The 15,081-nt window shown below is 38.7% G+C and overlaps 1 protein-coding gene across 1 annotated transcript; it reads right to left on the bottom strand.

Annotated features, from left to right (window-relative positions):
• Nucleotides 1–1,354: 1,354 nt before the first annotated feature.
• foxc1b (forkhead box C1b) lies at nucleotides 1,355–3,318 on the bottom strand. Its single transcript, XM_056259942.1, has 2 exons — nucleotides 3,152–3,318; nucleotides 1,355–3,056 (listed from the first exon to the last, which is right to left on the bottom strand). Exon 2 carries the CDS (start codon nucleotides 3,027–3,029, stop codon nucleotides 1,728–1,730), a length of 1,302 nt encoding a protein of 433 aa, XP_056115917.1. The 5' UTR covers nucleotides 3,030–3,056; nucleotides 3,152–3,318; the 3' UTR covers nucleotides 1,355–1,727.
• Between the last annotated feature and the right edge of the window lie 11,763 nt (nucleotides 3,319–15,081).

Genomic DNA, 15,081 nt, shown 5'->3' with positions numbered 1-15,081 from the left:
AACAGCCTTTCTTTCTTTCTTTCTTTCTTTCTTTCTTTCTTTCTTTCTTTCTTTCTTTCTTTCTTTCTTTCTTTCTTTCTTTCTTTCTTTCTTTCTTTCTTTCTTTCGTCATTTTCCATCTCTCTTCCTCTGTTTCTCCTCAGTTGTTTCTCTGGATTTAAGGCTAGAGGCCTATTCAAACCGTGACTTTGAATTGCACTGACATGCACAAACCTTATTAAATCATAATCACAAAAACACCACAGCAAATAAATACAAACGTGCACTGTTGCAGGACAACAAATCATCAATCTTATTTCTTAATAGGCTACATTAAAAAAAAAAAGATAAAATGGTAAGCCGTTGTTTGGATTGTGTCCGTACACACAGATACCGTGCGTACGGCTTGAGTTAGGCCTACGTATGGCCAATACTTTGTATCTATTTGTTTTGACAATAGGCTATTATATGTAAAAAAGCAATGTACTAGATAATGTATCAACAAAGCACATACTCGCAGACCAAGTTAGAATGCGTTTGTTTGGAGGTTTTTGCTGAATTAATCATTTGATTTATCAAGCCCATATTTTACATGGCTGGCTCAACGTGTCTGGCCTACAGCAATTCTTTCATCTGCTGTTTATCTGCTTTTTAATCTATTATGTGTTTACAAATGAAAACTTCTATCGAAGACAAGATTGCAAAAGTGCATTTCACTCCAGTGTGCCAACAGTCATTTGTAACAGAACAGAGCAAAACCGCTCAACTTAACAGCATAAAATAAAAGGACTGAAAGTTGTATCTCAGTAGCTAAAAAATTACAACTTTATAATATTAAAGCTTACAAATAAAAACGTATTAATATAATAAAAATCATCTCCTTTTCTCGAAAGTATTAGTTTAGAAACAAATTACATAAAGAACGTTTCAAATTATAAAAATGAACGCTGTGAGGGAAAAGGGGACAAGAAACTGTCAATTAAAGTGCTAGATTATTCTTTTGATTTATTTGACATTATAGCACTGATTTTATTTTTTATTAAAGTATAATAATAATAATTAATATTTTGGTGTTTTTTATGTTAGTAAATGCATTTTTTTAATGTTACGAAATTTTAATTTAAGTTTAATTTAAGGATTCATTGCACACGTAAGTGACAGAATAATTTCCAGATGTTTTTAAACCTTTGACCCCCATCCCCCACCCACCCCCTGTCAAAAGAGTGCCTTACTAAGAAATATTTTTAGGAGGAAAATTGACAAACGTTTTAAAAATATTCCGTGCTTTTGGTGGCCTCTCAATAACAAGCTTTGACAGTCATTTAAGTAAACAATGGATTCAACAGGCATTACAAATCGATAAATCACTCGAGAGTTTAACTCCAACAAGACGTCAATTTATTAAACAAAAAGTAACTTTAGATATTTTCAAAAAGTATACGAAAAAACTGTAACTTAGTTGTACACTCGTTACCTTTCTATACTGAATTGATTATAAATACATTTCCTTGAAAAGTTGGTCCACTTGGCCTTATACATGAAATAAATTAACACATTTTCTTTTAATCCCTTCTTGATGGACGAGCAGGGAGAGTATGTTTATGTGCAGCGGAATTATCCAACTTACCAACACAAACTCGCATATCAGCCCGAGTTCACTGACCTAAAAGCTTCCTTAAATTACAAACACATGGAAAATAACACGAATATATATATTAAAACGATTTTGAAATTCATAACACTTTTGGTCAGAACTTGCTGCAGTCGTATACAAAGGCTCCGGGAGCTCGATAGAGTGGCTGACTGGACGGGAAAGCCATTTGACAGCTATTGCTTCCGGTCACCGGAGAGCTGTTCAGCGCTATCCGCTGCGTCTCGAACATCTCGCGCACCGCGTGAAAGTTCTGCTGCTGGCCGGGATAGCTCGCGCTCAGGTGTCCCAGCTCTCCGGACTGATTGAGGTACCAGGGAGCGAGTCGGTTCTGCTGCAAGTGCTGGCTCTCCTGGCTCGAGCTCTGGTGGGGGTGTGAGATAGAGGAGGCGCTTGTTGTGTTTGTGTATTCCGGTAAAGTGTCATCCCCGTGGCCGCGGTCCCCTGTGTACAGGCTCGTCGCTTGCATGTTGCAGTGATAAGTGGCGGGCTGGCCGCAGGGTGGACTGTAATGGGCGGGCTGCGGGGATGGCGAGTAGGTCAGAGACACTGAGCCTGGTAGAGCGGCGCGAGAAGCCGGCAGCTCTGCCGCGTGCTGCGGAGACCCTCGAAGTCCTGTCATGATTGTATCCATACTAAAGGCCTGCTGTGACGTTTGCGACTGAGGACTCCCGCTACACGCACTCCCACCGCTCCTGTCTGGACTCTCCGTTTTGGGCACGGTGCTGAGGGGTGGAGTGCTGTCATGCGGGGGCGTGCAGGCCCCGTTCTCCGTCTTTATATCCCGGAGCTTCACAGGCTGCTGTGCCTCTTGCTCGCACGCTTGCCCCAGGTTGTCCTTGCCCTGCTGGTCCCGCTCCACTCTGTCCCTCAGCACGTCCTTCTTCTTGAAGCGGCGCCTCCGTCGCAAGAAGCTGCCGTTTTCAAACATGTTATATGAGTCCGGGTCTAGAGTCCAGTAGCTGCCCTTACCTGGCTTCTTATCATCTCTAGGCACCTTGACAAAGCACTCATTAAGCGACAGGTTATGCCGTATGCTGTTCTGCCAGCCTTGCTTATTGTCCCGGTAAAATGGAAAGCGCTCCATGATAAACTGATAGATTCCATTCAGTGTGATCTTTTTGTCGGCTGAGTTTTGGATCGCCATGGTGATGAGCGCGATGTAGCTATATGGCGGTTTCACCATATCCTTGGGCTGCTGTGCAGGGGCGTACGGCCCATATGCGCGGGCCATTCCACCGGGGTACTGCTCGTGCGCTGCGTGAGAGTACATGCTCATAGGCGCAGGCATACCGGTATATCCACCTCCGGCCGCGGCTCGATAAAAGCCTTGATCTCCGGTGATATAAGGCACTACGCCTAGAGGGCTTTGGCTAGACACGGGGTAGCGCGCCTGCATCGTACCCCTCTCTCCAACGCTCTCCTGCTGCGGACGAACAGAGAAAAATAAGGTAAAAAAAAAAACTCGGCAGACGTCTTAATTCACTACGAGAAAAACATTCAAAGCATTCCAAAGTCAACCTTTTCCTTCAGTCTCTTGTCTCAAAACTTTCATCCAAAGTTTCTTCCCAGTCTGATGTTCAGGTCTTTGCAATGCAGACGAATGAGAAGCAAATGTCGTACGAGGAGAAGTCAGTGAATAGGGAAAACCTGTGAACTTCCCGCATCCGTCACTTCACAGGGACTTTTTCACCGAATTACCAATTCTGCCTTTTGGCTGCGCTGAGCGCTCCTCCCAGAACTCATCTCACGACCAATAAGCGCTCGAGAGCTGTTTGTGGAAAGACTGTACCCGAAGACCTTTTCCCTGTGGGCATAGGCATAGTCTACCCTTGAGTTAAGGATAAGGGAGACGCAAACAAACGGAAAGAGTAGAAATGTTGACAGAAAACGAGAAAATTCACATAGCTTATCACGTGAAATAAAGAGAATGGCTTAGGCTATGTCTGCTACAATTGAACTATGTTATAAAATTACATATTTTGTATAAAACTATATGGTCAATACATATTAAATACACGAGGCTAAACAGTTTTACAATATTCTCAAAGATGCCTCGGTTTTTTTTTCTTTTTTTTTTTCTGTTTGTTTTTTTACAGGGTTGCAGCCCTGAATGACTCCCTGTTTTCGTTCATGTGTAGCCTATGTCATGATTCATTTCAATCATTTGGCACTAATAGATGCGCTGGAGGGGTAGCCTATAGTAAAGCGATGTTTGTTTTTCAGAAACAAATGTAGGCTAGGCTACTACTGCATGGGAGCAAAGCAAAAGCTCTGCAGGCCAAAAGGTGTCTTTTAGTCTTTTTGGTGGTATTATGTCGACGGTGGTTCTTTGTCAGTGCGTTTACTCACACTTCATTGCTGCTTTCATTTTCTTTAAATGTTAAAATATGTCGTCACAGTTAATAATAGCTTCACGTTTCCACTGAGAAGTCGCACCGCTTGTGACATTTTTCTTTATTCTTTTCGAAAATGAAGGGATTTAAAAGTGGCATTTTTGATAGCCTTAATGACAACGGGCAGTTTAATACATTTGTTCAACTTGACTGTGTAACATGCTTTTAGGTTGTAAAGTATTTATTTGGCCTATTAAACATTTTTTGTGCACTTGCAGAAAAATAGAGAAGACAGAATGGAAACAGAAGGAAAGAAAAAAAATCTCTTTGGCAAAATAGTAACATTTTAAATCAAAATAGGCTATTATAATAAAATATTCAATGATAATAAAACATTATTATCAATGACAACAATAACAGCAATATAAAGAAATAAAACAGCCATATAAAACATTGAGTAGCCTAGGCTAATAATTAGCCTAGTACATGTTTTATATTAGCCTAATTATAATAACATACAAAGAAGCGTTTTTATTAATTTCTATTTCATTTTTGATTTTCTATGCTGTTTGTTTAATGACTTTACTTTTTAAGAAGGATTGAGTTAATTCTAATTGACAAATATAATATCATATGCCTCGGTATCAAATAAAAAAAATTAAAATGTCACAAAGCATCATTCATTTAGTTGTTTTTTTACCGTCTAAATCAATTAGGCTAACTGGTGTAAAAGTAAATTTACGTTGGAAAAGTGTTATTTTTTAATATTAAAAGCCTTGAAGCCGGCTTAATGTTATCATGGTTACTCGGTCAAAAAAACTTACAAATTGGTTACAATTTCCTGGCTCATATTTTTCACTTTGAAGTTATTCTTCCTTTTCTTGCATTAATTCCTTTTATTTTAGCTAATTCCAAAACCGAGGAATTAGGCCAATTCAATTAAATTAAATGAGGAGCAACAAGCAAAATGAGTAGCGCCTCTGTTGTAGGTTGGCCAAATTCACCTGCTAAATGTGTTTCTGTCTTTGGTCGCCCCCTTGTGGCCATTTTGTACAAGCACCCATTTTGGCTTATTTGTTTTCTAATAACAGCCATACACCAGCGATTCATGCTCAAACGTATTTCTAGCCTATAGGCCTAGGCAGGGGTAGCCTAGCCTATATCCTTTCATCAGAACGTTCTAAATTTCCTGAATGTTTTGTTGAAAGATTTAAAAATATATATATTTTATGGGTTGTTTTTTTTTTTTTTTGAGAATGCGCGATCTACCGCCAGATCCACATTATATAGCCTACTGGGTGAGCACGCGCGTTTCATTTCAACGCCCATAGTGCACTAGCGTGTCAACTGGCACGGAGAAGAGCGAGTGTTTTCAATTAATTAGGGCCCAAGCCTTGAAAAGGCGAAGGCCCTATTGTTTTCCTAAGGATTATTTATTATTATTATTCTTTTTCTGTCAACCTTTCGGGCACTTTTGGGGCTCTTAAGAAAACTCTTGAAACTTTGCACACGGGTCAGAACCAAGCGTGCCGCACAAGCCCTCAAAAGTGAAGCCAAAACGTCTCGATCGCCCCCCAGTGACCGGTCCTAGTATAGGTCATAAACCCCGCCTCCCCATGTTATTCAACGGGACGTGAGACCAACTAAATAATTAAATTACACTTCACATATCGTTTTTCTAAAGATAATTTCTGTCATTTACTGTAGTTTCTATCACGTTGATGTAATTTCAAGTGTTTGTTTTTAAAATAAGTTAGTTTTTAGTTAGTTATTTGATGCTATAAAAACGGTGCTGTGACATCATGATTGACAGCTGTGATTGACAGCTTCTCTGTGCGAAGTAGTCACTGAAGTACTAACGGACTTTTTTTCATAATGTTGACTATGTGGTTAGTAGTTGTATTTACCTTATTTTAACGAGGTACTGCAATCAGCAGACATCATTGGAGAGGAACGGAGCAGACAAGGCCACTTAAGAAAAGTGCAGGGCGTGTGCTTGCGATTGATTCAACGAGAGTGAGGGCGGGGCCTTGATTTCGCGGCTTTACTTCCTGCTCACGACTGCGCATGACTGGTCCCGAAAACGCTACTGCGCAGACTCAAGTTCCAATATGTCAGCGCCATATCGGGACTCTGGCGGCTTCAGTTCTCTCCAATGGAAAAGAGCGAAGGGGCGTCGTCCATCTTTTTTTACAGTCTATGGTCAGAACCCGCGGCCATCAGGGCCGGGCTGAAGCTGGTACCCGGGCGTGGCAGGGGGGCTCGACAGCGCCCCCTTGAACAGTCCGAAAACTGCTCCGAAAACGGTCTATAAATCAAACACGCTTGCATGTAATAATTTGAAACTCGGTACACATATAGATCTCATCGGTTCATATATCCTTCGTGCATTTACTTTTTACGCCAACCCAACAGGAAGTCGGCTATTTAGGGTTGTTTGGAAACGCATGATCTGGCATTTGAAACACTTCTCCTAGGGAATTCATTCAATCATCGCCAAACTCGGTGTGCATGAAGTCAAGACATTGAGGATCCCAAATTGCTAACGGATTTTTGATATCTCGAACGGTTTGGCCGTGGCGAAGAAACGAATTTATGGCGAATAATGGAAACAGGAAGTGTGTTATAACTTCAGCATACATTAACTGATCTTGATGAAACTTCAGCAGTGTGTTCGCTGTAAGAGGCCGATCACATGGATGTGACTATTGAGAGTCAAAGTTATAGCGCCACCAACTGGCAGCAGGAAGTGTGTCACTTTCAAAATGCTTTGAAAGCACCCTCTTATTTTTACCTGATTTGCTTCAAACTTCACTACTATAATGTAAACACACGCCAAATGTAGACCTGTGAATGGATTCTTGATATCTTAGATACTGTTGCCATGGCAACGCATCAAACTTTAATATTCTTTTTTTATGCTTTTGAGACTCTTAGCATGCCTGAAATTGCTTGAAATTGCATGAAACTCGACAGACAGATCACATTTATTAGCCAGTAGACATGTGGAAAGTTTCAGAAACGGGCGTGGTGCAGGGACTCAGTAGCGCCACCTTTTGACAAAAGTGGGGGGGTTAGTTTTATAGTTTTACCTACAATCATAAAAATCGGTACGTAAATTGTTCGGATCAAGCCGAACAACTTTCTAATTTACAGTCATTAGCTTGGACCAACACGAAGTCAGATATTTTAGTTTGAATGTGGTTGTTTTCTCTCCCTCTGTCTCTCTCTGACAGAGAGAATGCACCCACAAAATCATACATAGGGGCATACTGCCCTCTTGTGTCCAAAATTATATTTATATATACATATATTTGGTATATGACTGAGGACCTACAGCTTTTAAATACGGACGTCCACATTGATAATGGTGGCACTTGCAGAGCGCTCGAATGAATTCCTATGGAAGTAGAAATTAACTAAACGTTCGCTCAGCTCTGCTCGCTCGTCGCCATGGACGCGCACCGTTATGAATGCCAGTGCAGCCGCATACTTTTTAGTGTCACTTTAAAATTAGTGCAATAACGGGGCCGATTGCTTGAATTGTGAGTTCAATAGTCTATTATTTTTCACGGAAAACACAACAACAAAATAGTACAATGATAGATTCGCTTAAATAGGGGCTTTTACATAAAATAGCCTATTCCGTCATCATCTTTTCAGTCAGCTCTTCACTCTCGTGATTAATGAAATTTGACTCCTGTTGCTGATATTTGCTGCAACTTTCGTTCCGCTCACAATTTAGTAAGCAAACACGCTTCAAATGTGTTTTTATTTTATTTTTGTGTATATATATGTGTCTATATATATATATATATATATATATATATATATATATAGCTTATGTTTCAAATATGAGTTAATTAACAATCGTTGGAAAGAATGATACTTTTAATATCACTAAACCGTCATTAGGTGCCGCCAGGCGACCGTCTTAATGAGCGAGTCATTGATTCATTCGTTCAAACGATTCGTTCGAACGGCTGAGTCATTCATGAATGAGACAGATTATGGATTGGTCGTTGAATCTTTGAGTCAACCGATTCGTTCAAAATGCTGAATCATTCAGTAATGAGAACGCGTTGCTGTGAGATGCTCGATGGTTCTGCTGTGATCTTTGTTTAACTATTTTCGCTGCTGAAACAGAAAAAAAAGTCAATATTGCATCTAAAATGTAAGTGATTTGACGTGTGTGTGTGTGTGATTGTGTCTGTTACAGTGATTGTTTAACACTTGTTAAAGTTTAGGCCTTGTCTTTTTGGATATATATCTTTTTATATTAAAAAAATAGCATACAACCCATATATTTTAAATGTATTGTTTGCTTTAAATTACATTGAGATTTGTATGTTTGGTAATTGAACCTGAATGAATTTTAAATAAATGTGCTATATTTCAGATCATATATTTGTTTTCCTTAAAATTTGAACTAACACTAACTTTATTCTCATCTGAATGATAGATTATTTATTTATGTATAAAATAAAAACACATTTGATTTTTCTTTTTTAATCAATGTAGAATGTGTAACTGAAAAAATAAACAGATTAGGGCTCTGTTCGAGGACAATAAATGAAAACCAATGCAATATGATGAATGTCCAAAAGATTTTTTTTGCTTTTAAACTATGTGTGTGTGTGTGTGTGTGTGTGTGTGTGTGTGTGTGTGTGTGTGTGTGTGTGTGTGTGTGTGTGTGTGTGTGTGTGTGTGTGTGTGTGTGTGTGTGTGTGTGTGTGTGTGTGTGTGTGTGTGTAAGAGATTTTGGTTGGGTGACAGTTGTAGTTTACAGTTTGACAAAAGCACAATGTTGTGTTTTATTGCGATTGTACACAAATATAAGTAAACACTTTGCAGTTTGAATAATGTCCTGTATGAACAAAAGGACAGAGTATGTTTTTATGTCTACATTGTTCAATCACGCCTCACACACACACACACACACACACACACACACACACACACACACACCAACTATTTTTCTAATCAGATCAGGCAAATATTCTGTCTTGGCACACTTCATATAACTTTCAAACTTGTGTACTTATTTCATGTGTCCATTAAGTCCATGAGACCGTAGGGTGTCTCATTTTTCATTTTAGGTTTCAGAAGGTTGCTCACGCATACTTTGTGGTTGATATGTGCCCTCAATGCACACTTTTGCAGAGCCCACACCAATGCAAGCTCTACAGCACACATCTTCTCAAAGGTCAAAGCGGAGTTACGATATTGCCCGTCATGCACAGTAACCCTAAAGGCACCGGGGTGGCGGTGCCACCGGCTTGTTTATATATATATATATATATAAATATAGCTGCGAGCAGCGATGAAGGGCCAAAGCCGGCGGCACCGCCACTCCGGTGCCTTTAGGTAACTAAAGGCACCGGGGTTGCGGTGCCACCGGCTTGGGCCCGTAATCGCTGCTCGCAGCTATATTTATATTTCCAATTGAAGTTGAGCTTTAACCTCGCGCGTGAGCGTGAAGCTGACCTGAAAACGCTCGCTCTGCTCCACGCTAGGCTAGCGGAAACGCACCATTTAGCACTCGAATCCGAAATCGCCCCCATACCCTTAAATAGGGCGTTATTTAAGGGGACAGCCATTTGTAGTGGTGTCCAAAACCACAGTGGACGTTATTTAGTGCACTTATTCTATCCCACAGCCGATGTAGCCTACGCTCAACGACTGTCCGAATTCACTCGTTTTTATTCACTCCTTCAAGTGAACAGTAGGCTATTAGGCTAGTAGACTAACTTAGGGAAAAGGGATTGAGGGTTTAGGGAGTGATTTCGAATTCAGCCGCTCGGTGTCAGTGCCGCAAATTGGGTTGACGCCAGAACCCAACATCCGACGTTGTATTTTGGTTGGAAATTAAAGTTGGGTTGACGTCAGAACCTAAAGTCAGGTTTTTTGGTTTTTGGTTGGAAATGAAAGTTATAATAATAATTTCTATTATGGGGGAGGGCACTCTAGGTGTCAGTGCCCAGGGGCACCAAAGAGTCTTAATCCGCCACTGCATATAGCCTACAGGCTATAGGCTAGCCTACTACATATTGTTGTTGACGTACAACGTGCCATTTTATTTTATCAGGTTTTAGGTTAAAATGCATATTAGGCTATAAGAGAAAAATAGTATGCTATATCAGGTTATAACCGGTTTCACCATTTTCACAATTGTACAAATTATTTTAATTGGTTAATTTTAAATGATCTTGAGGTGTAAACTTTGTAGGCTAGGCCTATAGCCTACCAATATTCCATGTAGTTCATCAACTACCCATTTATATAACTTGTAGTTAAACATTTAAATGATATTGTAGCCCTATTAAAAAATAAGGCTATGTTTTAACTTAAATGGAACAAATGGTGTGTATATATTGTGAATATTAATTTCATGGTCCATTCATAAGGTCAGCAGTTTGCATAATGGTGCCAAATGAAGCATTCAATAAGGAATTAATCTCTGGTGCTCCTTTTGCGTTTGAAGAATGGGACGCTGCACTGGTCCACAGATGTCAGGCTGCACGCGAACAGGCAAGACCACACACTAACTTCTTCAAACAGTGCGGTTAACTACAGCCAATGGGTTAGGGATGCAATCAGCTAATTTACTGAAAGGAATGTTCCATCGCCAGCTGCATGGAAGAAGCAGCATTATTCTTTAGCATGAGGTGTATGAAGGCCCTCATGAGCTTGTCACAGCAGTTGCCAACAGTCTTTGTCAAGTTTAAACGAGAGTTTGGAGTCAAATTGTCAAATTTGGATGACAGAACTTCTCCCTGGATATATAACGCCGATCTCTGTGACAGTTCGACTACGTGTTTAACAGAGAGTCTTTGATGCCTTTGCTGTCTGTCAATACTTTTGCTCTTTTGCTGTCATAGAGTGCAGTCCATATGGAAATCCGGAAGTTGCAACTGGGCCAAGAAAACAAAGCGTGTGAACACGAGCAAGAGAGCTCATTGGTAAAGATTTTCAAGGAGCTGCTTTGAGCGGTCAGATGCAGAGCTTGCTTTGCTTTTGCTTGGCAGGTAAAAATACCGTTGAGTTATGCATTCATATAACTACTGTTCCCAGAAGGAGGGAAACGAGGTAGGCCTACAACACATGACTATGGGATATGGTGTCCTACCGACAGTGTTGCCAGATTGGTACGGTGATTTCCAGCCCAAAAGCTCACCAAAACCCGCCCACTACAAGAAAAAAACGCCCAAAATTTTACTGCCAAAATAATGTGATATAATTTCATTACCATGTCATTTAAGGTTGATAAGCACAATTTGTATCTCTTTAAAACAAAATAACGATGGTAAAATAAAAATAAATAAATAAAAAAAATTCCAGCAAAACAGATCAAAACAGGGCAATAATTAAGGAGAATTAGCCAATATGACTAAAATGTCCAGGTGGACACTGTCAAAACGGCAATCAAGAAATGAACCGATGACTTTAACCCTCGGAAGTACACATTGCAGAACATAACGCAGAATTTAGCAGTCAAAACGGATTCATCGTTGATTCAAACCTTTTTCAGCAGCTGTCAGGGACAAGTAACTGTTAGAGTACAGTCTGGATGGTGTAAAGTTGCAGATGTTTGGTTAGGCTAGTGTGCACATTATGACATGGACAGTGGCGGTTCTACACGGAGGCCTAGGGAGGCCCGTGCCTCTGTAGACATGTACCTGGCCACCCCTGTGGCCCCCCCACCCGTGCTGACAAAAAAAAAAAAAAAGAATTTGATTTTACACGCGACACGCGAGCGCCAAAAGCGGAACTAATGTGACGCAACGTTCTACACGGGTAAATTAGAGTGGCGCACGGTAAAGAAAAAAAAAATTTCACAATATTATTTTTCCAAACAAGTAGGCCTAGTCTATCCTATCAATATAGCATATTTAAAAAAAATGTACATTTTTTTTAAATATGCTATATTGATAGGATAGACTAGGCCTACTTGTTTGGAAAAATAATATATATATATATATATTTTTTTCGTTTACTATACGAGACATTGAGTTTTAAAACAGTAATCAGAAATCATTCATTATAAAATCTTGTAGGCTATATTGTTTCATTCCCACTAAAAAACTATCACAAACATTGATTATCCCAAGTCTTGATAGCCTATGGCCCACTCATTAAGTGTGCATTGCTCACGACAACTATCTTTTAAAATAGGCCATTTAGATATCAATAATAATAAATACATTTAGTTTGATTCACATGGAAAAAATTAAATAAAAAAAGAAATAAAGATAACGGCTCTGTCCGGTAGGGGGACCCCTTACACCCCTCTATAACTGAAGGGAAGATCATTATTTAAATTAAAAGCACACACGAAAAAAGGGAATGTCTTTTATTTTACTTTAACATTATTTTGACATTTTAAAACCGAAAATGTCATGATATATAATATTATTATAATGTTGATTTCTTAGTCTGAACTCATAAAATATGTGACTTGTAGGCTAGGCCTAAATGTTTTTGTGTATGGTAATAAATGCATTGCTGGTTTGTCACCATTTTAGCTTTTTGTTCTGCTCACCATCCTCCACCACAATACCAGATTCTGTCTCATATGAGGCCTTTGAACAAAATATGCAAGAGCTAAAACACATGCGCTGACTGACCAATGCTGCAAGTCGTCTCTTTAATGAAAGTCATTCTCATCCCAGATCATGCACAGAAATCCTTGTAGATGTCCTCTCTGAATCTGTTGTACATTAGATACAAAGTTCTGCGTACATTGTTCATAAAACACATCTTAGTGGAAAAAAAAATGGGCATCTCAAAATGTCAAATAAAATAGTTCGTTTTAATTTATTTGTTTATCATTTTTTTTAATTTGGAATCTGAGCTATAATGCACTGGCACGGGAAAAACACTGAAAGCTGATTTGTTGAATTTAATTTTGATTGTATTGTGCAAAGCACGTCATTTACAAAATGTTCAGAAAGACATACTTTAAATGTGTCTTTGTTTAACAGTCAATCAGCAACGAACTCTTTGCTCTATACAGAAACACATCTGGTGCACAGTTTTCATCCATGTTGAGAGCATGAAACTGCAAGACAAAATGAATTCAGCAATCATTTGGTTCAGGGTGGTTGCTCTAAGTGCCACCTGAATGTGCTCTTTCTGTCAGAATATTTTAGCCACTCTTCAGTTCATATAAGGCCAAAAGATATAATGCATCAGTGCATTTCCATTTCGCCGAGTGGTCACTCACACTATCCCACTGATATGCTTTAACCCCCAGATAGCCTAATAGTTATCCCAAGCTTTGATATATAATTGGCAAAATTATCATATGCACTATAGTGATTTTTTCTGTCTATGATTACATCGTCGTGATTTTGTCTATACCTCCAGTATGCTTTAATAATGATGCTTTGTATTTTCTTGGATGATAACTGTGTTTTGAATACGGTTGCGATTGATGTGGATGAATGAAGCTGTGAGTATTATCAGTGTTTATTAGTAACTATAAATGTCCATTGTTATCCTCTCCAAATATTCGCTTAGGTATGCCGCTTTGTTATACAATCAGGAAGAACACTGGCAGTCGAGGCTATTCACAGGTCGCTACATCACCGATAGATGGCGGTGAAAGACCGTGCAAAGGCTTCGACTGATGCGCCACCAACAATCAACCGAACCAACTATCTGAAATGAGTTGAACTTGTTTTTGAAATTCTCCCGGTAATACCCGTGTCCTTTTGCCTTTGAAGGTCAAGAAAAAAAATGATTTTGTTCAGTAGCCTATTATCTTCGTTCTCCATTTGCACGGGTCACATTCCTTGGGGCATTGCTGAAGTAGGCCGAAATGAAATTGGAAATGCAAAATATGTTCGTTGCTTTGCTGCGGAGGAAAATTACAATTACAATGTTTTATCAAAAAAATCCAAATTTATTCGAATTTAAACAGTGAGACAGTTAAAACCAAAAACTGCAAATCAGTTTCACAAAAATAGCCTATGTAGCCTACATGTGTCGTATATGGAAATGTAATTATAAGCTATTTAAAATGATCGTGATAGCGCTTTACAATAGGCTATGTCTCGATGTTTAACATTAGTTAAGAAGACATTAATTAACATGACCTAATAGCCCATTCTTGCAGCATTTATTAACCTTTGTTAATGTTAGTTGATAAAAATGTTCATGTTTGTTAGCAGTGCATTAACTAATGTTAACAGATACAACTTTTGATTTAAAAAATGTTTTAGTAAATGTTAAGATTAACATTAATTAATAAATGCTGTAGAAGAAGCCTATTGATCATTGTTAAGTTAACTATAATGTTAACAAATTAAACCTAATTCAAAAGTGGTACCATTACCGTTTTACACAATGTCCTAATTTCATTTTTTTTATTTTTGTAGAGTAAAGATGTTACATCATTAGCTCGGCCTATAGGCCTACTCATGATAAAGTCATATTAGGCTATATGGCTGTTATGAAATTATGAAACGCAAAAAAAAAACATGAAACTGCAGATGTAAAAAGTAAATACTTAAAAAAAAGTAAAAGTTTTTATTTTGTAAAAATTTAAAATGTGACAACTTACCGCGACCTTACATGTATGAAAAATATAGCTAACCTTTGGTTAAAAATAGGCTATTGATTATATAACGGACTCATTATTTAGCTTGTTTACACAACCGCTATTGCAAAATATGATGATAGAGGAATATACGTTTAGAAGACAGAATTCACAATTGTTCTGTTGATGTTTTTGATCAACATTAAACAATTAAACATTAAATAAAGAAAAACACATATTTATACTTTGACTCAAACCCATAAGATACAGATGTTGATGTTGTTGTGATACCTGGCCATAATTTCCCCAAAGCACATCAAATTTGCAGTAGTGTAAATCTTAGATAGATAGATAGAGAGAGAGAGAGAGAGAGAGAGAGAGAGAGAGAGAGAGAGAGAGAGAGAGAGAGAGAGAGAGAGAGAGAGAGAGAGAGAGAGAGAGAGAGAGAGAGAGAGAGAGATAGAGAGATAGATAGATAGATAGATAGATAGATAGATAGATAGATAGATAGATAGATAGATAGATAGATAGATAGATAGATCTACTATTGGGTCAGGCAAAAAACACACTGC

The sequence above is a fragment of the Rhinichthys klamathensis genome, unplaced genomic scaffold, assembly GCF_029890125.1.
Source record: "Rhinichthys klamathensis goyatoka isolate OS25496 unplaced genomic scaffold, OSU_Roscu_1.1 h1tg000170l_1, whole genome shotgun sequence".
Taxonomy (NCBI): Eukaryota; Metazoa; Chordata; class Actinopteri; order Cypriniformes; family Leuciscidae; genus Rhinichthys; species Rhinichthys klamathensis.
The sequence above is the reverse complement of the archived record's forward strand: the minus strand, read 5'-3'. Positions and strand labels throughout refer to the sequence as shown.